Source organism: Lolium rigidum, chromosome 7 (assembly GCF_022539505.1).
Source record: "Lolium rigidum isolate FL_2022 chromosome 7, APGP_CSIRO_Lrig_0.1, whole genome shotgun sequence".
NCBI lineage: Eukaryota > Viridiplantae > Streptophyta > Magnoliopsida > Poales > Poaceae > Lolium > Lolium rigidum.
In genome coordinates, this window is record NC_061514.1 from 231,960,559 (window position 1) to 231,982,385 (window position 21,827).

The 21,827-nt window shown below is 45.7% G+C and overlaps 1 protein-coding gene across 1 annotated transcript; it reads right to left on the minus strand.

Annotated features, from left to right (window-relative positions):
- Window positions 1-507: 507 nt before the first annotated feature.
- On the minus strand, window positions 508-15,678 carry LOC124672534. The gene is made up of 16 exons (XM_047208750.1): window positions 15,544-15,678; window positions 15,268-15,331; window positions 14,838-15,122; window positions 14,654-14,757; window positions 14,251-14,500; window positions 11,183-11,391; window positions 10,864-11,073; window positions 10,695-10,781; window positions 10,526-10,618; window positions 10,386-10,451; window positions 7,486-7,563; window positions 7,293-7,391; window positions 6,502-6,712; window positions 3,214-3,236; window positions 2,889-3,131; window positions 508-947 (listed from the first exon to the last, which is right to left on the minus strand). The coding sequence occupies exons 1-16, from the start codon at window positions 15,676-15,678 to the stop codon at window positions 732-734; spliced, it is 2,373 nt and encodes a 790-aa protein (XP_047064706.1). The 3' UTR covers window positions 508-731.
- Between the last annotated feature and the right edge of the window lie 6,149 nt (window positions 15,679-21,827).

The following is a 21,827-nucleotide window of genomic DNA, read 5'->3' on the forward strand; positions in this document are numbered from 1 at the left end:
ATACTTCATGGGCAGCCAATTTTTTGGCGTGGCTACTTGGGGAACCAAACCAAACATACCACAAACGACCTACATTTCATGGCATATTCGCAACGCAGGGAAGCTCATCTCGCTGGCACTCCTCCAACCAAACAAAAATTTAAGCACATCCTCCTGGCGCGTGTCGCTGCGCCCCACTTCCTAGTTCTTAGCAACACAAGGGCACATTTCCGAGTCAAGTATAATAGATACAGAGACACGTGTTATATTCACGTACGAGCTCTCTCTCCAAGGTCGTGGTATTTCAACCTCTCTATAAGAGCAAGTACAATAGAGTCCAGTCAGCTGACTATAAGACATTAAATAATATATTTTAGATGAGTTGGAAGAGAGAGAAGAGGAGAGAGAAGGGAGGTGGGCTACTATGCAATAGCCAGCTCTTGCACGTGCTCCTAGGCACCTTGTGAGAATGAAAGGTGGGCCATATACTAGTAAAGTACTACATTTTTATAGTCAACTATTGTACACGTTAGCTATATGATGACTACAAATGATATGACATCTTGTTATATCCAACAGTTGGCTATACTATTGGAATTGCTCTAAGGGAGATGCCAAAGTTTAATACGGAGCTTTATATATTTAGAAGCATCTTACACACCCAGGTATTAACTACGAAATGCTCCAACGTAATATTGAATAGGAACAGTTTTGCTTTGTAGATAGCAAGTCCATGATCCAACTGTTGCTAGCTAGGCTTCATTTGTCTGCTGTTTGACTTCACGTAGTGTAGCGTGTCGTCTAAGAGCAAATACAGCAGCAGCACCGGCAAATATTACCCCAGCTCCAACCAACCTCTTGTTCCTTGTTGCTGCCTCTTTGAACTTGTCTAATCCTCTAGATATCTTGCCGACAAAGGTCTTGGACTGCGCCTTTCTCTTCATTAGCTGCTCGTACAAATCAGAGTTCTGAAAGCAACACTCAAAATATTGTCAATGCATGTACACATCAATATGGCTACAAAAAAAGAATCAGTCATGTCAAACAAAGTAAGATTTATTTGACGATAGTGTGAGCTCGCACAATTTTGCAAATGGATGATCCAAAATATAACTCAGCCGATTACAAAACATTGCAGTAGGTAGCACTCGATCATGGGTGACCTTACAGGTCATCTAATAACAGATGTACTTGACAGATTGCACAATTGCAAATGAGTGTGGGGAACTATTGCCCAAATCACACATGCAGATACTAGGGCAGAGCAGGAAATTCAAAATAGGACTGTTTCAAATAAAATATGCTTCATGCATGAAAGACTTAGCACGGGTCATTAATAAGAGCATAAAAAATCAACAATAAAATGAACAAATAAGATTAAACTTCAACAATGAACTAAATGATCTATCTCAACAAGGTAACTTCGGACAGCACAGAACTGGAACTAATAGACATGATTGCGAACAGTAAATTTCAGACAAACGATGTACCACAAAGGTATCTGAAGATCTTAAATGAGCTCCGACCAAGGGGTTTTGCGGAAAATAGAAAAATTGCAAACCTTACAGGTCTCTTCTTCTATCAATTACTCCCTCTGTTTCACTATTTGTCCGCGTCCACAGGAAACTTCGCTCAATATATCTTTCTATGGATAGAATTCATGATTCCCCTAAGGCCCCTAATAAAATCTGCTGATTTTTTGTGGTCCTACGCTTCACACTATTGAAAGCAGCCTTGTTCCATGCACAGTGCCTGTTGAATCTACTCCTAGTATTCCACACCTCCACATACAAGGCTCTTGCAAAGCTGGTTAATTGATGTTGCAAAGTCACATTTCATCTACTCCGTCTATAAGTTGTGTTATTGTTACGACTCCCATACACTTGCATGCAAATGGCTGAATTTATGGGTTCTACTATGGCTAGTAAACTAATATATGCAACTGCAGTTGATGGTCATGCTTTTATGTCTATTTGCACCATCCATAACATTATTCCAAGAGGGGGTCCTAAGGAAATCTTTCTCCTACGGCACCGGCACACATGCTTTATGCTAGCCAAGCAAATCAACAAGAAAAGTACTGGTCAATACTTCGACCTGGTGAACTGAATTAAAAATAAATAAAGTTAAGTTGAAGTCGTCATGGATGTTTTTTTGAGACTTTTTAGGCAACTTTACCACTCAGGGATTTTTACATCCTGCACCAAACCTAGGCAAAGGAAATCTGTTGGACCATCAATCCAAACAGCCTGTTGAAAATCACCGGTGCTACTAGCTAGCTAGTGTGCTACAGAATTTGCCTCAAGAGGACAGAAAAATAAAGTCGCCTCGTTAATCTCACTAGCCAGATTGATGCATTTCTAAACACGAAATGCATCTGGTCCCAGATTAGCTACTTCTTGGTTCGGCAGTTTGATTGCTTCGCTGGAGTCTGATTTATCTATCAACCGGTGGCACCCAATATGGTGTGCCTCGTCACCAAAATCCCCGATGACAGAGCACAATTAACGTAGATAATTCAAGCATGTTGTTAGTCAGCATTTGGTGACACAAGAGCAAGAGGTGGGAAAGAGAGAATAGATTACTTAATTTTGTATGATGCATAGCAAGCACCTGCACTGAATAGAATGATTTGGATTGATTTCTTTGGATGGATGCTTTGATTAGTGGTAGCATGGCATATTTAGACTCAATTAATGGTTTCTTATTACTCTGCCCATGGTTGGCTCACAAAGACACATAGTGAAACAAAGGGTATACTAGCTCTACGGTTATAACCATATTTGTAAGCAATAATTAAAGTTATGCATCAGTACAACTAATGTGTTGTTAACACTAAGGACTAGCATCTCCAGCACGGGAATTGAACAGAAATTGGTGAAGTGTGTGTGTGTGTGTGGACTACTAACCGGGATTGACAATGGTGACGACAGGGTCTGCAAGAGGTTATGCCTGTATGCATAACGGACATCGTTTTCATACTCATCCCAAGTGTTTAGGGCATCAGGATCATCCAGGAAGTGACGACGCATAACCTGCAACTGGAAATCCAACTTCTCAAACGCTTGGGGCATACGCTGGCTTACCCTGTCAACCTGAGCACATCGCCATTCGAACTCGTCTTTCGTCATGCCACACTGGGGGTCATACTTCTGTACGGAGAGAGATCAGCACTGTCAATCAGAACCAGAACATGATGGAAAAAAGTCACAAGTTTTCTCAGGGCACTCCTACCCGTTCTTCATTGTTGCCGTCATCTGCATGAGTATGGAAATTAACTATAGTTAACAGGCATGCCAGTGAGAAATAAGAAGTTGATGTTAATAGCAGAACAATACAGCGGCGTTGTCAGCTATGCTCTGCAAAATAATTATATTGTAGAAAAATTACTAGTTTGAACGGTTGACGCCAGAGTGAGAAACATATAGCACAATATAGAAGTGCAGTAGTAATGGCTAGGGCTATTCCAATGGAATATATTATATTAAGGAAAAGGAGTATGAAGTATATATAATTTTGGCCTAGATCTTCTTTACCCATGAAAGTGACGGCAATCTTTACAGAAGTTGTGGATGCAGAAGCAACACATGCAGCAATAGTCTATTATTGGCTATACAAAACAATTCCATCTCTTAGATGCATACAAGAGAGCGTGAGCACCATGACAATTTTCCAATTTAATGAAGGGAAGGGGGCGATATACCTTTTTTCCACGGACGCTCTAATGAAAGATTCTTGGACATGGCCGACAACTAGAAGCTTGACGAGGAGAGGGCCTTCGGTTCCCCAAAAGAAAAGAGGAGACGGCCTTCGGAGATCAGCAGTGGCCGATGAGCAACCGTGGTCAGCGCCGGCTGAGGAAGGTGGCAGCCCGGCTTGCCTAGGACATGTCCTGATTAGGCCGGCTGCGGCTAGGATAGCGGGGGCCGGTAGGGGTTGCTGATGAAGAGCCGGGCGGCGGCGTCGCTCCTAGTCCTAGAGAAGAAGGTTATCGGGGGTTTTCGCAACCCGCTGCTTCTTTAGTTCTGGGCCGGCCCAACAGAAAATTAGCACGCAATGTTCCTAGACATATTTATCGCTCATTAGCGTGCATTAATATGCTCCGCATGCTAACGATAGCCACCCGGGCCACGGCCCAGTAATTTAGCGATGCAGCTCCTGTTTCCGGTTTGGGAAGGATGGAGAAGGGTTGCCCTATTCCCCGCCCGCGTGCGTGCGGGAATAACGCGCGCACGTGCGGCTCGCCTCCGCTCGCCTCTGTTGGGCCGGCCCATTAAGTTGTTCTCTACGTCTAAAATAAGTAAAATGCTTTCTCATGATAAGCACGAACGAAACTGCAGCTCAGTGGTAGCAGAATCCACCCCAAGAGCGGGCAGACGCGTTTCGAACCCCGCGAGTGACGGGTTTTACAACCCTTTTTGCGAATCTGATTCAAATAATGAATTAAAAACATATCTAAAAATAAAAATCGAGTTACAAAAAATGCTGAAATTTAAAAATTTGCTGAGTTCGAAAATTGCTCAAATTTAAAATTTGCTCCAATTTAAAAAATACTCGAATATGAAAAATACTCGATTTTAAAATTTGCTCGAATTTGTAAAATGCTTAAATTTAAAATTTGCTGGAATTTGAAAAATGCTTAAAACAGAAAACAGAAAAAAAAACCAGAAAATGGAAAACAGACAAACCAGAAAAAAAAGAAGAAACGAAGAAAAAGCAAAAAACGACAAAACCGGAACGCGAACCGACGAAATAACACAAAAAGGAAAAAACCGCCCAGATGGGCCGCGGCCCGCTCGGTCCCGGGGCGTATTAAAAGCATCTCTAACAGAGCCCGTATTTGGCCGAACCGAAAAAACGGAGTTCAGTCTCCCGAAAAACGAAATGAGCGAGCATTTGGGCACGGTGCAGAACAGAAACTGTAAACACAAACCGAACTCGCGAAAATCAAACGACGCGGGAAAATTATCGACGGGGATTGTAGTTGATTTCATCCGATCAACCTTAATTCGATCATAATTCACACTAAATAGTGCCAAAATACAACCGCATTGGACCTAAATACGTACTACAGGCCTAATTAGACTAGAAATTAAATTCCCCGGCGGCGGAGGGTTTTTCGACGCCGCCGGTTGCTAGGCGACGACGAGGGCCGCCAACTCGATTGCCGCCGCGCCGGAGGCGCCCCCGCAGAGCAGAGCCGGTCCGTCTGCATCATCGTCGTCGCCGCTGGGGGGCAACGGCGGCAGCGGCGGGCTGCACCCGCCGGCAGCGGGGGGCTCCTCCGCTTCCCCAGCCGCAGCTGCTGCTGCTGCCGCCTCCGCAGCCGCCTCCGCGCGCGCTTGAAGGTGGCGCGCCATCAGCTCCGGCCACTTGTGGCCGGCCCGCTTCCATGCGCCGTCGGAGCGCGCCCGCCTGCCGCGCTCCGTGTCCGCCCGTACGCCCGGGGGACGACAACTTGCCCTTCCGGCGCCGGTCCGGCCGCCGCCCCTACCCACGCGTGTTGCACGCGTCATTTAGGACGGCGGGGTGGTGGCCGTAGCGGCCGAGCGGCGTCCGATCGCCGGGGATTGCTCGTCGGAGCGGTGGGCTACGGCGGCGGGAGGGGAGTAGGGTTTCCGAACCGAACTCCCCTCCGCGAACCCTTTTAATAGGGGCCGTGCGGGGGATTTCTCGGGCCCTCGAACTCTCGATTCGGGCCGGCCCACTTTTTCGGGCGCTGATCTGCGCCTGTTTCGGCCGAACCCGTAAATCCTCCGGAAAAGTTCGGTTCCGGCGGGATTTACGGGCTGTTAGAGTTGCTCTAAGCCCCGCTAAATAGGCGGGGAATAGGGATTGCCGACGGAGAAGGATCCTGTGCAGTTTTCCTGGTCAACCGGTTTTATCTTTTTCCTTCCGCTCTTGGATTGTTCGGTCGGTTTCTTTTTTGTTTCAAATTCGACCAAATTTTGCTCAGATTTCGAAATTTCTTCAAAATTATTTTTTGCTTTGATTTTTGTTCAAAATCAAATTTTGCTCACATTCGAATTTTGTTCAAAATCAAATTTTTCCCAGATTGAAAAATTGTTCAAAATAATTTTTTGATTAGATTCGGAATTGGAAATTTTGCTCAGATTCAAAATTAATTTAAAATATTATTTTGCTCTATTTTGAAATTTAAAATTTTGCTCAGATTAGGAAAATTCGAAAAATAGTAGTTCCAGAAAAACATGCCTAATCATCATCACTACAGATCAAAAAACATCATAACTTACGAGCTGCAAAAGAGCAACACATTAATAGATAAAGCTAAGCAAGAACAAAACATTCGACCAAATCACTATAGCATCAGATACACGGCGTTAGAGTATAGCTACTTAGCTAGCATCGCGTGTGAGGTGTTGACTCGCAGAGGAATAGTACGAATCTCGGAACAACACGAATCCTACCTAACCCACCTAAAATCCTAGCGAAAACAAATTAGAACGAATCAGAATGAATCTAGTAGTGCGCGTACAGGGAGAAGATGGAAACGGTACTAACCAAATGAAGTTGCTAATGTACCCGCAAAAAGCAACTGGAATGGCCTTCCGATAGGCCTGCCAAGAGGAGCCCTGCTTCTGAATTTCTCTTTTATTCGACCCATGTAGCTGTCAAATGACCGCTTCGCTGCTTGTTTAAATGAAGGCAGCTTCTTAACTTCTGGATTTGCGTAAAGCATATATTTCTTGAGATGTGCTTTTATTGGTAGACCCTGCAATAGAAAATTTGCATATAACAAACCAGAAACTTCATTTGTTTAGGCAGACAGATGTCTTTCCAGACGATAGTTACAGACACACAAAAAAGCTTGCCCAGGGTACATTACGGTGAAGGAGAAAAATGAGAGGGTGTTGTATGATATGCAGATGAAAATCCAAACTTGAAACCCCGTAGACAATGTAAGTTTAACACAAGTCAAACCAATATACTCCCTCCGTTTACTAATATAAGATGTTTAAGCCTTTTGTAGATTCATCTATTTTGATATGTCTCTAGTCTATTTTTAGTGTGTAGATTGACTCACACTGGCATGTATCTAGTTCATTTTAAAATGTCTAAAACGTCTTATATTTATGATCAGAGGGAGTACTTATCATAAATCCAAAGAGAAAAGAAGGAATGCGACATCGACCTTGAAAAACAGCATTAACGTTAATTTGTATAAAATGCATTTATGATGACGTAATTTATGTGAAATAGCAGAGGAAAATTTATCCACTTTTTTATGCTTCTATAGTTGACTGGTATCAAAATGGCAGAGAATGATAACAAAAACACCACTAACGACTTACCTCTGCGACAAGAACATGTCCAGTCATTTGCGCTTGAGTAGCACATTCTCTTGCAAGACTCCTTAATTTCATACGGTCATAGTACTGCTCCATAAGCATCTACAAATTACAAAAAGGACAGTGAGCATGAGCTCCAGGGACTACACGGAACTGGGTTAGAAGGAATCTGCAAACTTAGAATCATGGAACTTACCCAATCATAGCGATCCAGATGCTCCTGTAATTCTGAACTCAACTCTGAATGGATCTTCTTCAAAGCTATGTTTTCATACTGTGAAAGTGAAGACAAGGAAGGTACGACATGTCAAGCCAGCAGATGCCATGTGTTATGCCAACTGAAAGCTAGAACATTTCTTTTATTCCTGACTATGAAATTATGTCTAACAAAAACACAACACATCACTTGCCACAATAACTGAAAGCCTGTGACCCATTGTCAGCACTCAAACGTTTATATGGCACCATGTATGCACATGCTTCGGAAGGCCTTCCTTCCACTTGCACAAGTGCCCTGGATGCCACGTTAGGCTCAAGAGCATATAGCAGGCATCGGTACAGGGTTTAGCATAGTCTCCAGAAAGAGTATTCCAGCTTTCAGCATGGCAGGCTGCCGGGGTGTATAGTACAGGGAGGGTCAGATGGATGTGAGAAAAAAATTAAAGGAGGTGCAGGGAGAGGGGAGGCTGCGTTCTGACATGGGGAGATGCACAAATAAAGTTAAGGACAGGGAGAGTACATTGTCTCGATGTACAAGCATTGAAGTAATTAGGTGCCACAGGTGAAGGTAGGAGAGTCTAAGGCAAGGTGAGGCCCACTAAATAAGAGAAAATCAATGCAAAGATAAAGAATGAAGACCATTTGGGATATTGTTTAAATTAAGCTATAAACAAATATACTTGATGCAGCAGACAACCCACCAGATCATCCACTGTGGGGAATCGCTTAAGTTCATAGCAGCAGCCTAAACTGTATGAACAAGGTAGCACTAGGTCATTTCACATACTACCTCCGTTTCAAAGAATAAGGCGCACACGTAATTCAAGACGAACTTTACCCATAAAAAATAAGCAACAAAATCTTGATTATATTATATGTAATTAGTATCGTTAGATTCATATTGAAAAGTACTTTCACATGATGTTGATTTCATACAAACAATCTTTATATATTTGAAGCAATTCTTAGTCAAACAAAAAAAAGCACAAAAAACAAGAACGCCTTATTCTTTGAAACGGAGGTAGTATCATCTTTGTGGGGACAATAAAGGGTGTCAGACATGGGCAGCGACTTGCAGTGTGACGACAAGCTACTTATCCTGGGGAAATGCACTAAGCAAAATTGTATTACAAAAAGGCACCGAGCGAGTCCTTGATATAAGGATGTCATATACTTCTTCCGTCCGGAAACAAGTGATTCAGATTTGTCTAGATTCGCATGTATCTACACACTAAAACACGTCTAGATACATGCAAATCTAGACAAATCGAAGTCAGTTATTTCCGGAAGGAGGGAGTATATATTTCATAAGAAAAAATCAATCTATTCTCACCCAGTTGTCTTCCCATCTAAGCATATGTCAACCTAATCCCTACAGGCTATAGCAGAGCCACAAGAGCCTGCGTCTATCTAAATCCCCACAGCCATGCCACGAGTAACAAGCTGTAAGGTTTGCATCAAGCAGGGACACTATTTTGATGAGCAAGAAGCACGGTATTAGGAAGAGACCTCTTAATAATAATTATGTTTTCATGAACATAATTATTATGTTTTCATGAACTACTGTTATGGCAAGTGAAAAATATTTGCTTTTTGTAGCCTAGCTTTTTCCGTAGCAAGCATGCAACTGTTTATTTTTATCCATGCCTACTCACATGCTTAGTCGTTTCATGCAAGCTGGAAATATAATTCGAGGCAATTGCATTGCTGGAAAAGTTCATCATATGTTTGTCAGTATGACGATACGGATCATTCCTTGTCACCTCTCTGCCTTTCCTTCTACATCTCTCCCTGCGTGCCTGCTCAGCATGCATATCATCAAGGCTGACAGCTTGTACAGGAGGGGTGACATCGACTCGACGATATAAAAAAGGCTTAAAACCATGACAACTACACATAATTATTACTTACTTAAATATCTCTTGACACTCCGCATATCCGTTTTAAGCACATGCAAAGCAAAGCCAATCAGCCGCATGGTCTGCCACAAGTAAATGGGGCCGGAGGGAGTAGCACATTTCTAAAAGCTTTATCACCAGGCGGGAGAAGGTGTGGGGTTTGGGTGGCTCAATGGTGCACGCACTATCTGGACAGACAGCATAATAAGCCATTATGTGCTCACGCCCAGATTACAGTCCAACAATTTGACACTGAAAAAATGCAATACAGCGCAAAGGGATGTGTTGCTACTGTTCCCACAAACAGTTAATAGCTCTATCTGCATACTGAATAAGCTCTTATCCACATGAAGATGCTTTTTCATCCAGAGGCATGGTGAAGCTGCAGATTCATGGAGCTAAATACTCCGAGCAATTTAGACCAGGAAAAAGTTGGTCTTGCTGCTTCACTGTATCTTTGTCATGTAACCACAGGATCAGGTCTGTTTTGTATGGTGAACTGGTGGAACGCAGTGCGCCTCCATTGTAAGACTTTTGGGCATTTATAGATAGCAAGGGCATTCTTGCCTGTTTTCTAAATGTAACCCAGGATACAGCTCTGTTTTTTACAATCTTTCCATTGTCTGTGTTCCTCAAAATAAGATTATTGTGTTATTCTTTTCGTGTTATATTGACCCACTCTCATCTCACCTCCTGCAAACTATTTGTTTATAGGGGAAGAATCGAGTGAATAGAGCAGCCGATTTGTCTAGCGTTAATGGGTTGCAGGATTGTAGGATACAGATATTATGCCCTAATAATGTTCAAGTGTCCCAGTTTTTTTTTTCTTCATTAGATAATAAATAGACAATACATGTAGAATCCGAACCACAATAAAAATGAAGAGTAAAAATTTCTGATTTCAAACTGAAATCGGACTATAAATCCTAGCACATAACAAATCTAATATCACAGTCAAAGAAAGGTTGCCAATTCTAACCTCAGATATGCTGGCCGCAGGGTCCAATTTCTTATCCTCGTATTCTTTCAAAAAATTAATATGGCCCTGAAAGAGAAGGAAAAGCTATATTACATGAAAAAATGATGTACTTATTCAATAAAACATATGGCAATTGAAACCTCTAAGCAACGCCTTAGCTCATGATCTGGAAGCCCCGGGCATATAGTTGAAGATTTAAGCCTTTTTAGAACACTTTCAGGATCACTATTCGACTGCAATAGGAAGAAACTGAGTATGCAAGAGTGTAGTATACTGAATGAAGCATAGAAGGTGTTAAGTGGCCAGCACCTGAATAAAGTCAAGCTTCACAAGAAATTTCCGGTATGCAAAGTATCTCTGAATAGACGACAATTGTTGACAAAGGAACTTTTGGTTCTGGAAAATGAAAATTTAGAGGGTGCTCCAACAATAACATGCTGATAGTAGGAAAAACACATATATTTGCCACAACACTTACATTCTCGATTTGTCTGATTATATCATTAGGCAAGTAATGCCTTATGGAGGTGTTGTCAACCTCAGTTCCATTATGTCCATCATCCCCAGTGACAGATCGCTGCAAGATGGAGGAGGTTCCATCATGCCTCGTGTAGCGCATCAAGATGTACTCGACAAGCTCGCTATTGAAGGTATCACTATCCTCGGCAATCGAGAGAAACAAATCAGCCTGCAAAGATTTGATGCAACAACAAAAAAAAAATGTGTTAGTATGAAAAGTAAAGATTTTTTCGAAGACAAGGCACACGAGAGGTTGATCCAATGCAATATGCACGTACAGGTGATTTGGCACCAGACATGAGTTCAGTCACGGCGATTTTGATGGCCTGCTCGCGAAACTCCAGATAAGCTCGAAACCGATGCTCATCGGTGAGGACATGGCGAAGCTCTTGATCATAGAAGAGGCCAGTCCGCGTGTTGAGCAAATTAACCCCACCAACAAGAAGAGGCCCGCCAACCTCATGTATTCCGTGACGATCGATCGCTCCTAAAATTTGCAGAGAGATAAGAGAGACAAACAAAAAAAAAACAAGGGAATAGAATTAACGATGGTGAGAAAAGAAATGAGGATCTGGAGATAATTACTACCCATTGCACGATCCTCCGATCCAAAGCGAACCATCCCGTCTTTCCGTCTACCGGCGGCGCTTGGAGCAATTTGGGGGCGGGGGCGGCAGGTGGTAGAAACGGGATGAGCAGGGGGTGGACGCTAGGGCATATCCATGGGTCCACTCCCAGTCCCAGCACACAGCCACTGTCAAACGAGTCGTGTATGCCTGTATGGGCGCTGACGGTCCAACAAAATAGCCCAAGAGGGGAAGCACAATGCAATCGTGACTGCGGATGCCGGATGGGGATGGGGGTGGGGGAGTTAGGGCTTGTTTGGTTACTCGAATCCCGGCGGGTTTTCGGTCTTTTTCCGGGGAGAATTTTTCCCTAGTCTGTCCGGAGGTCGGGAATATAATTCCGGAGTTTTGCTCCTGTTTCAGTCTATTTTCGGTCAGGAATATTTTTCGGGGGAATTTTCGTCCCAACAGCCAAACGAGTCCTACGGGAAGGAATCTACATGTAACGTAAGGCCCCGTTCGGCTCCTTTGATTTGAAGGATAGGAAAAACATAGGAATAGGAAAGGTATAGGATTGGAATGGCATGTCTACTTGAATCCTATAGGAAGATGAAGTTTGTTTGATTGTAGCAAAGGAATTTTTCCATGAGGTATGGGCTAATGCTTTTTTCCTATAGGAATTACACTACAAGATTCCTATAGGAATTTTTCCTATAGGCTATGTTCCTATGAATCAAACAACATGTATAGGAAATTTTCTCATAGGAACCAAATCCTACGCAATTCCTATGCAAATCCTTTGAATCAAAGGAGCCCTTAATCCGACTTAGGCAGGGATTGACCTGGATTGTGGCCCAATCCCGGTCGTCTAGCCCGGCGAGGTAAAATTTCTAGCCCAGCACCAGCTGACTTGCAGGGATGTCACTAGAAAAATGGAGACCTTTACGAAGAGAAAACTGCGTCCCACGAAGCTGACGCGTGTCCTCACCGCCGCGACGCGAGCGCGCGAATCCCGTCCCGTGCGCGAGTACGCGCGAGTACACGCTTTGCCGCTCCGTACGCGCTCCCGCGCGAGTACGCGCTGTCGATTACAAAATGGTAACTAGCTTGCTCACTACAAACGACTATGTTCTCGTTCGTTTTTTTTCTTACGAAGACATAGGTACAAAGTATAAAACTACAAGTGTGAGTACAATCCAGTAACATGCTCGACTACAGTACATATAATGCATAGGTACAGTTGAACATACGGGCGAATACAAGTACAGTCACGTACACGAGCAGGTACAGTCACGCACACGAGTAGGTACAATCGTGCACACGAGCAAGTACATATACAGAAGTATAGTCGCACATACGAGCAGGTATAGTCGCGCACACGAGCAGGTACAGTCACGCACAACACACGAGTACAGTTGAACACACGAGCGAGTACAAGTACAGTCACGCACAAGAGCAGGTACAAACGCGCATATAAGCAGGTACAGTCATGAACACGAGCAAGTACATGTACAGAAGTACATTGGCGCACACGAGCATATACGGTCGCGCGTAAGTACATGTACAGTCCCCGCACACCGACGAGTACAGTTAGCGAGTAAAGGGAAAATTGCACCAAATACACTAAAAACAAAAGTACTTATCAGTTAAAACACGAGTACAGTTAGGTACACACCACAGGTACCATCATAATATTATTGGAAGTACGAAAAAAAAATATCTCCAAACCTATCAACATGAGATCTAGTTTTAAAGATCTCGACGCGAGGATCTCAAAAGTGAAAACGGTTCGCAATTTGGACTTACTGTTCTCAAGATATTTCATTTTGAAAACGAATCTAGAAGAAAAAAAGGGAAAAACCGACACAACCCGATGTCTCTCTCCTCCCCCATCCCCACCTTGCTTCCCCTTACGACACGTGGCGAGCAGGGAGACCACTTCCCAGAAATTTTCTGGCACCACAGCGCGCCACTTGTCGCGTGCGGAGCGAGTTGTCTTCCCTTCGCAAAAATCGGCCTTTTTTCTAACGATTTACGACTTGCAGTCTTCGTTTAAACCTCGACTGTATTTTTTGTCAAGCCCATCCCGTCCATTTACATTGACAAGGTCCGGAAGGAACATGAATGAATTTATAATACTATCTAGCACATCTCAGGAGAGAAACACCAGACACAGCTTGCTTCTTAATTTGAGGTACAGAAAATACAGAGTCTAGCATCTATAAGGGCATCACCACTCAATATCATCCTCATCATATCTTAGATTATATTCAGTAATCAGACAAAAATTGCAGTTAGAAGATCAATCAATAGGCAACTTCTAACTAGTGGAAAAATGCTACTTCCAGTTAACTAACAAGATCGGATCAAATAGGTTCTTCTCTACTCTCTTACTTCCAGTTAACTAATTAAATTGCTGGCCACATTTTAGCTACTACTTCAACCGACACACGTACTTCAGTAAATAAAATGGTGATACAGACTAGCAATTTTCAAAACGGCACATATGCAGAAGAATAAACAGAGTTAGAATTAAATTTTTGATGAATATGACAAGTTCATGAAGAGGCCTGATGGAACTGCCCCAGTGGCGGAAACAGAGGAGAGGGGTGGGCACCTCCCGCCGCCGTTCTAGGGTTAGGGTTCCCTCATGGCGGGGAGGGGCGGCCAGGGAGAAGGGGTGATGGAGGGAAGGGGAGGACGGGGAAGAGGGAGGCCAGGGGGCAGAGGACGGCGGACGGAGGGAGAGGCAAGGAAGAGGGAGGGCGGGGAGGAGGTACCTGCGCCGCCGGGAGGAGCCTCTCCGTCGCGCGTGAGGTTGGGAAGTCTGAGGACGGACTGGGTACCGTTTCGCGAATTCGCTGTGTTTTCGAGGTCGGCAGCTCGGAATGTGTGGCCACTCTGTTCGCTCGCGCGTGTGGGTCGCATACTCGCATGGAATTGGAGCAACGTTTTCAGGCAATGATTATGTGCACATCCAAACAGTGGAATTATGGCCTCAATTATAGATTCCCTAATCCAGGCCCAATTCTGTGCAACCAAACATGGTATTAATAAAGGGTCAGGCTACACAATACCCGGGCACCCTGTAGTCTTACGCGGTGCCCCCTATCGGAATTAAAATTTTCCAAAAATAGAAAGTGGACCCGTATGTTGATACTTGATCGCCAAGTTGTGGTAGACCTTGCGACATGCCGATACTAGGTCTCTGCAATCGTCTCCGGCCAGCCGGATCAAGTCATCGCGCAGAAACATCCCGCGTCGGGCCTCATCATATCCAAGTGGCTCTATAATCACAAATTGATCAGAGTTAAGAGTCATTCAGAGTTATGGAGAACTGTCTTGAATTTGGGCTCCGAAAACTTACCCATGATGTCGGAGTTTAGCAGGTCCCAACCTTGCTCTGCTTGCGTCATATAAGTCCGGAGCGTTTGGGCGTTAGCTTGGAGGTTTTTAACTGTAGCGCTGTCATTCCTCCGCTTCTCCACCAGATCAGCCTTCTCTCTGATGAACTCAGAATTTTTCTCAGCCAGCTGATTCTCAGCAAGTTCCCGCTTTTCCTCCGCCTCCTTCAGTTTTGACTCTAGGTCCTTGTGGGTGGAGCACAGGATCTCAAGTTCTGAAGAAGCAGTGGACAGAGAAGTAGACGCACCTACTCAAACAAAACAAAATTCCAAGTTTAAAGTCGGAAGGTTGGAGTAATGACGAACTGGTCGGAAATACACCTTGGGCCTCCGCCAGCATTTTTTCCAGCTCTGCAATCCTCTCTTTAGCATCGTGAATTTGATCCGCCTAGCCGAGGGTAACGCGGCGCTGCAGATAGATGTTCTTATGGAGCTCATAGTGCAGCGCTTGTTGTTCCTACAGCATTGAGAAAAAAGGATAAGTTCTGATTGCATATAACTAAGTGTAGATCTTTTCGAAGTATCATTGCTGGAAAGTTTCCGACATGACGCTTGGGGGCTACTACGACACTTTGAATTTTCTCAGGATAGTTTACTCAAAGTATCAAGGTGCAAACTACGCTTGGTTTCCGCCTAGATACTTTGGGGCTACTGGGAAGAATGGTTTACCTTGCGCTTGCAGAGAAGTTGGTCGAAGAACTCGCGGGTTTCCCTTTTATGATTCTGAATGTCGGAACATTCAGCGTCAGCCTTTCCCCATGCGTTGTTCAACATGGAGTTTAGCAAATCCTGCTCGAGCTCCATTTTTCCGCCTCTGTGAGCTTGTTGAAGAACTTGGTGGAGTACGCCTTGGGCGTAGCATAGAGGTCAGAAGGGTCGCCAAATTTGTCCGGAAATACGATGGCATCATGAGCCGTAGCTTCAGCCTTATCTGCAGAATTGACTTCTGCCTCCTCTTGACCCCTGTCTTGGGCTTCCTTAGGGGCAGCTCGCTTTGTGGCGGAGCAGCTTCCGTCCTTTCTCCCACTGCTCACTGGAATTACTTCCACTTGAGTTTCGGCGGTGGGGTTAGGAGTGGGGTGAGCTTCAGGCGGAGTAGGTTGGGGAGCTGTGTTGGAGGTGCTTGGCGGAACTGGTGTGGCAGGGCATATGGACGAAGATGTCCAGAGAAAGCTTGTGATTGGCTTTTGGGTAATAACCCGCAAAGCGGCGATCTTCTGGTTCCTGAACCAAGTAAATAAAAGATATAAGCGATGCGTTTTAGCTTCACAACAAAGAGTCTATATTCCGGAACACTTATGTGGCTCCGGGAAGTTGCGGGCGTGTCCCTTTTCCGGATGTATCCAGCAGCTTGATCCGAGCACACTCCCCTTCCTGGAGTCGAGGCGTGGAGGTCCAGATGGAGCGGTGGTTTTTGCCTTCTTGGCGGAGGCCTCGACGCTGGCTCCGGCATCAGTACCGGAAACCTTGGCGCGGGGACGTTTGGTAGCGCGAGGGGCGGTTTTCTTCTCGGGGGCCTGTTCCTCCCTCTCGCCTTCATCCTCCGGATCCTCCTCCGCCTTTCCAGCATCTGTAGGAATGCGGAAAATATCTCTAAAGCCTTCCTCCGCCAAGGTGTTGAGCTGAAAAAGGAAGCGTTGAAGAAGTTAGAGCAATTCAAAAATGAGAAGTAAAATGACTAAGTGAGAAAACATACCGGAGGGCATTTGTTGTTGATGTTGTTGCGGTGAGAAACCCACCGGCGAGCAACGATGGGCAACACAGTAGAGCCGGGAGGCTCCCAGGACTGCGGCTGGCCCTGGTCCCTCGAGCGACGGCCCGCAAAGCCTCGGCACGCACGTCCGATGCTCGGTGCAAGGGCGTGCCACCCGAACTATACCCGGTCGGGAAGGTGATGGATTTGCTTCGCTTAGTTTCCTCGCATGGCATACACGTAAACATTAAATACGAGCCTCGATCGGCTCTCGAGTTATCATGTGAATCGGCTCAAGGAGCCGATCCACCCATGGTTCGTATGAGGTCTACGATCACATGGTGGTCCCGCTTGATCAATATAAAGCTAAAACGACCTACGACGATTTAGGGTTTTCACCACATAATCGGAACATCCTACGCGTGATTGAGCCCGGCAGCCACGCACGGTGATAATAAACCGACCCTAGACAAGGCCTAAAAACCAACATGAAGTTGATCCCCGAACATCTTATCTAGGGCTAGCAAACTACACCCTACGTGCTACTGGATCCTTCAACCCGTTTGCAAGGCCTAACTATGCAGATATTAAACTAATCCTTGAAGAACAAGGAGCAATCATAACGGATCGGATCTACTAAACAATGGTCAAGCGTGGTGCCGCCCTTACACCTAAGATAGGTGTAAGGGCGGCTAGACGTCTAAGGGTTGCATGGACGAAAGCATATGATACGATGAAACAATGCTAACCCTAACACATCTATGATAACTACGCTGCTCGCCATCAACAAGGCTTCAGCACGAGCAACACATGAATCAACGAATAAACGTTACTGCCTAGATCGCAAGATGCGATCTAGGCAGCATGATGCTTACCCAGAAGAAACCCTCGAAACAAAGGCCGATTCATGTATTTCTTCCGTGTATACTCTTCAAGCCCATCTTAATCGCGGCCCACCTCTGATCCGGTCAAATTCTGGTGATAACACATGCCCCCCTGGTTTTGGAAATGATAATTCCAAAATCACTCTGCTTTTTCTTCGTCGGGTCATGTCGTGGCAGAGCAGAACCGTCGCAGTACCCATCATCATGATGCCTTGACTTCTCAACTTCTCGCGTGACCTGGCAAAAAAAAAATCTTTGGGCATCACTTCTGCTGTGGCATTGAATCTCCACTATATCCCCTTTATTTAACCGCATCGAGCAGTTTGCTTCTTCATCCCCTCCTCATCCTCTGTTCCTCCATAGTACTCGAAAACCCTTCTTCCACCATGGACTCCTCCTCCTCTTCCTCCTCCGGTCTTTCCTTCCGGTCTTCCTCCTCCCGCGAGTCGACACCGGAGGACATACGCGCCCCGGAGCGATGGGACGAGGCGGACTGGGACTTCTCCGTCTGGTCAGAGGATGGTGAATCCCTGACCGATGGGGAAGACAACCTCCATTTCCTCATTGATGGGGATTCGGAGGAGGAGGACGACGATGATGCTCTCTGGGGCGAAGACATCTCTTCTGATGAGGAGGATGAGGAAGCGGAGGAGGACACCTCCTCCGACGAGTACCCGCCGATGAAGCGCTTCCGCACCGGGTCGGATGATGATGACGACGACGATGATGACGAGGAGGAGTACGGGGCCCCTGCCGAAGGTTACGGCAGCAGCGACGAGGAGCCCGCCGGCAGCAGCGCCGACAGCAGCCACGACAGCACCGACGAGGGCAGCAACGGCCCTTAGACTAGTAGCATAGGACTAGTAGTAGTAGTGCATTAGGCATCGGATGATCCTTTTGAGAGCCATCGGCTCTTTCTTGTAAAGTCGTTCCTTTGAATCAATAAGAACTGTTCTTCCAATTTGACTCTCCATTTATCCAATTTCAAGTCTTCCATTTGCCGCACCAAGAACCGATAACAACGTATCGGACTTTTCCCCTCAAACGCCCATGAGGCCAGACTCAAATACCAATTTAGACAGTCATCCAAGCACTCCTCAAATTCTGACTGTAATTTAATATCTGACCATAATACTTTGCAACTCTAAAGCCGATGGCTGTTCATCGGCTGTTTTGTTCTTGAGTCGATAACAGTGCATCGGCTACGTTTTTTTTTTACTAGCCGATCTAAAAATCGGCCCTCGTATCTCACTGCTCGAGTTGATGTAAAAGAAATTTTACTGGCCGATTTAAAATCGGCCCCGGTATCTCACTGCCCATCATCCCACATGCTTGGGAAATACTTCAACATGCTTGAGATGCTGGCCATTGACGGCCACCGGGAATTTTACACCATCTAATTGCTCGAGCATGTATGCATTGCCTTTTAAGACCTGGTCAACCCTGTACAGTCCGTGCCAATTTGGAGACCATTTGCCATATGCCTTGTCCTTAGTTCCCAACGGCAATACAGCTTCCCACACCAGATCACCAACCTGGAACTCCTTTGGCTTCACCTTCTTATTATATGCACGGGCTACCTTGGCCTTGTTCTCCTTAATTTTCTCAAGTGACCAAAGTCTGAGTTCTGCCAGATCCTCAACGCTATCACTCATCAGGGCTGCATACTCTTCAGTTGTCAAGTCATTCTGAACGTGACACATCTCGACCCAGCCGTGATCTCCCAAGGTAACACGGCTTCTTGTCCATAGACCAGATGGTACGGCGAGGTCTTTACTGCTCCATGTCATAACATGCGATAAACCCACAAAGCCTCCGATAATACCTCATGCCAACGCCTAGGGTGCTCGTCGATTTTCCTCTTAATCAGCTTGATAAGGCTTTTGCTGGACGCTTCAACCTGCCCATTCGCCTCCATCGGTCGTGATGGTCTGGGGAATTCCGAACCTATGAATGACATGCTCTTTCACGAAGTTGATAACATCCTCTGATTTTACTGACTTCATAGGGACGGCTTCCACCCATTTAGTAAAATAATCTGTAATGGCCAAGATCCAATTTGGCCAAACCGACAGCAGAAACACCAGAGCCGATCACCTCTTCATCGGCTGTTCCTCTGGTCTTAGGAGAGGTACGATCCTTCCCTTTAGGTCTACCTTACTCCTTTGCTATCTCCTTTGGAGGATATCCAGCCTCACCTTCCGGTGACGCTGCAGGTGAAACTTTGTCCAGTCGTAACTCTGTCTGCCTGCTTTTTGTATACTGTTGTCTTCGCATATTTTCTCAAGTCGATGTCTGTGCATCGGCTGTGACTTGCATATACATTTTTTTTACTGGCCGATTTTTCTATCGGCCCCCAATATTTCAATGCACATGTATCGCACATGTTCATCGGATTAGGTGCCCCCCGAGCCGAATCTGTCAGGTAACTGCAGATATCGGCTATGTAGTTAGCCAAGGCACTGTACTTGAACATCGGCTCCGTCAGGACCAATGTTGACTTCTTCCAGCTCATCAGTCGACGTAAACCCGTATCCCAGCTTTCCGTCGCCCGTTAGATCGACGTTGAACACAGGCAGATCGTATGGTGAGGATAATTTTGGCCGATTGCTGGAATCGGCCTCCATGTTGATTGAATTGCTCAATGAAGTTTTACATCTTGGTCTTGCTGTACTATAACTACGTGACATGCTTGAGACAAGATTATCCCTTTTTATTTTTTGGGGCCGATCACAAGGATCGGCCTTACCACGTACGTCCATAGATTTTGCTCTTGTTACACGGTCAGGCCGGTGGATAAGACCAGCATCACCCCGCTTTTTGTCACGTCGATGCGCTCGCAGTCGTCCAAAGTGATGCCTGAGAGTGGCTCTTGGCCTGCCGTCTCCCAAACGTTCATGCCAGCCGTTGAAATCTCGGCCGAGTCATCTCACGTGGACGACCTCTACTTCATCTCCATCCCATCGTATTAAACATTGGTGCATCGTGGATGGAATGCAACAGTTGGCGTGGATCCAATCTCTCCCTAGCAGGACAGCATAGGTGCTCTTGCTATCGACAATAAAGAACGTCGTAGGGATGGTTTTCCTTCCTACGGTCGTATCCACGTTCGTAACACCTTGTGCTTCGCATGCTTGGCCGTTGAAATCGCTCAGTGTAACGTTGGTCTTGATCAGATCCGAGCTAGAGCGTCCCAACCGACGTAGCATGGAGTATGGCATAATGTTGACTACCGCTCCGGTGTCCACCAGCATCTTGTTGACAGGCTGCCCCTTGATATAACCTCGTAAGTACAGGGCCTTCAGGTGTCTGTAGCTTCTTTCTCGTAGCTTCTCAAAGATAACTGGCCGTGGGCCGCAGTCAAGTTGTGCCACTGTGTGCTTCGTCTAATCCCCGGAGCACTAAACTCCGCCGGAAGGATGAACACCATGTTTGTGCCAGCCGATGTCTCATCATCGGCTTTCCTTTGTTTGGGGCGCCACTCTTTCTATTGTGGTCGACCTTCTTCGTCCGTAGTTCGCTGAATTTTCGCGGCCGGATCGGGCCGCGCCTTCCTTAACGTGTGCGGTATAACCTTTCGGCTTCCTCCAAACCACGTAGTCGCTGAACCCTACGCTTTTGGGAACGGCTGAGTCCATCAGGGCACCACCTTGGCCGGTGGTACTTATCTTCTTCTTCTTCATCATCGTCTTCTAACTCCTCGAGATCTTCCACCCAAGAGGACTCAGCGTGCTTGTTCCGAGATGGGAGAGGCCCTAGACGTTTGAATACTGACACGTCACCTGCACCCTTCTTATTCTGTCTACATTCTGGGCAGTTGCCGATTGTAGGCAATCGGCTCATTCCTGAATCCCAGCAGTGTCTGAAGAAGGGACAGTCCCAGTGCCTATCCACGTCGTCTTGCTCTCCTGACTATTCCTTGGCATGGCGCTCATATCTCTCCTCGTCGCGATCATGCCGACGATATCTCCTGGCGTCCCTGCTAGCCAGACGATCTCTTTCGTCATCGTCGTTGTATCGTCGGCGTTGGTCGTATTGACTCACGTATTTGTTGAGGAGGTGATCCGAGAGAGGTCGCTGATATCGCACATTCCTCACTTCTCCCTCTGTGATGTAGCGCTTTGATACGTCTCCAACGTATCGATAATTTCTTGTGTTCCATGCCACATTATTGATGTTATCTACATGTTTTATGCACACTTTATGTCATATTCGTGCATTTTCTGGAACTAACCTATTAACAAGATGCCGAAGTGCCGCTCCTCGTTTTCTCGCTGTTTTTGGTTTCAGAAATCCTAGTAACGAAATATTCTCGAATCGGACGAAATCAACGCCAAAGTTCCTATTTTCATCGGAAGCATCCGGAACACCCGGAA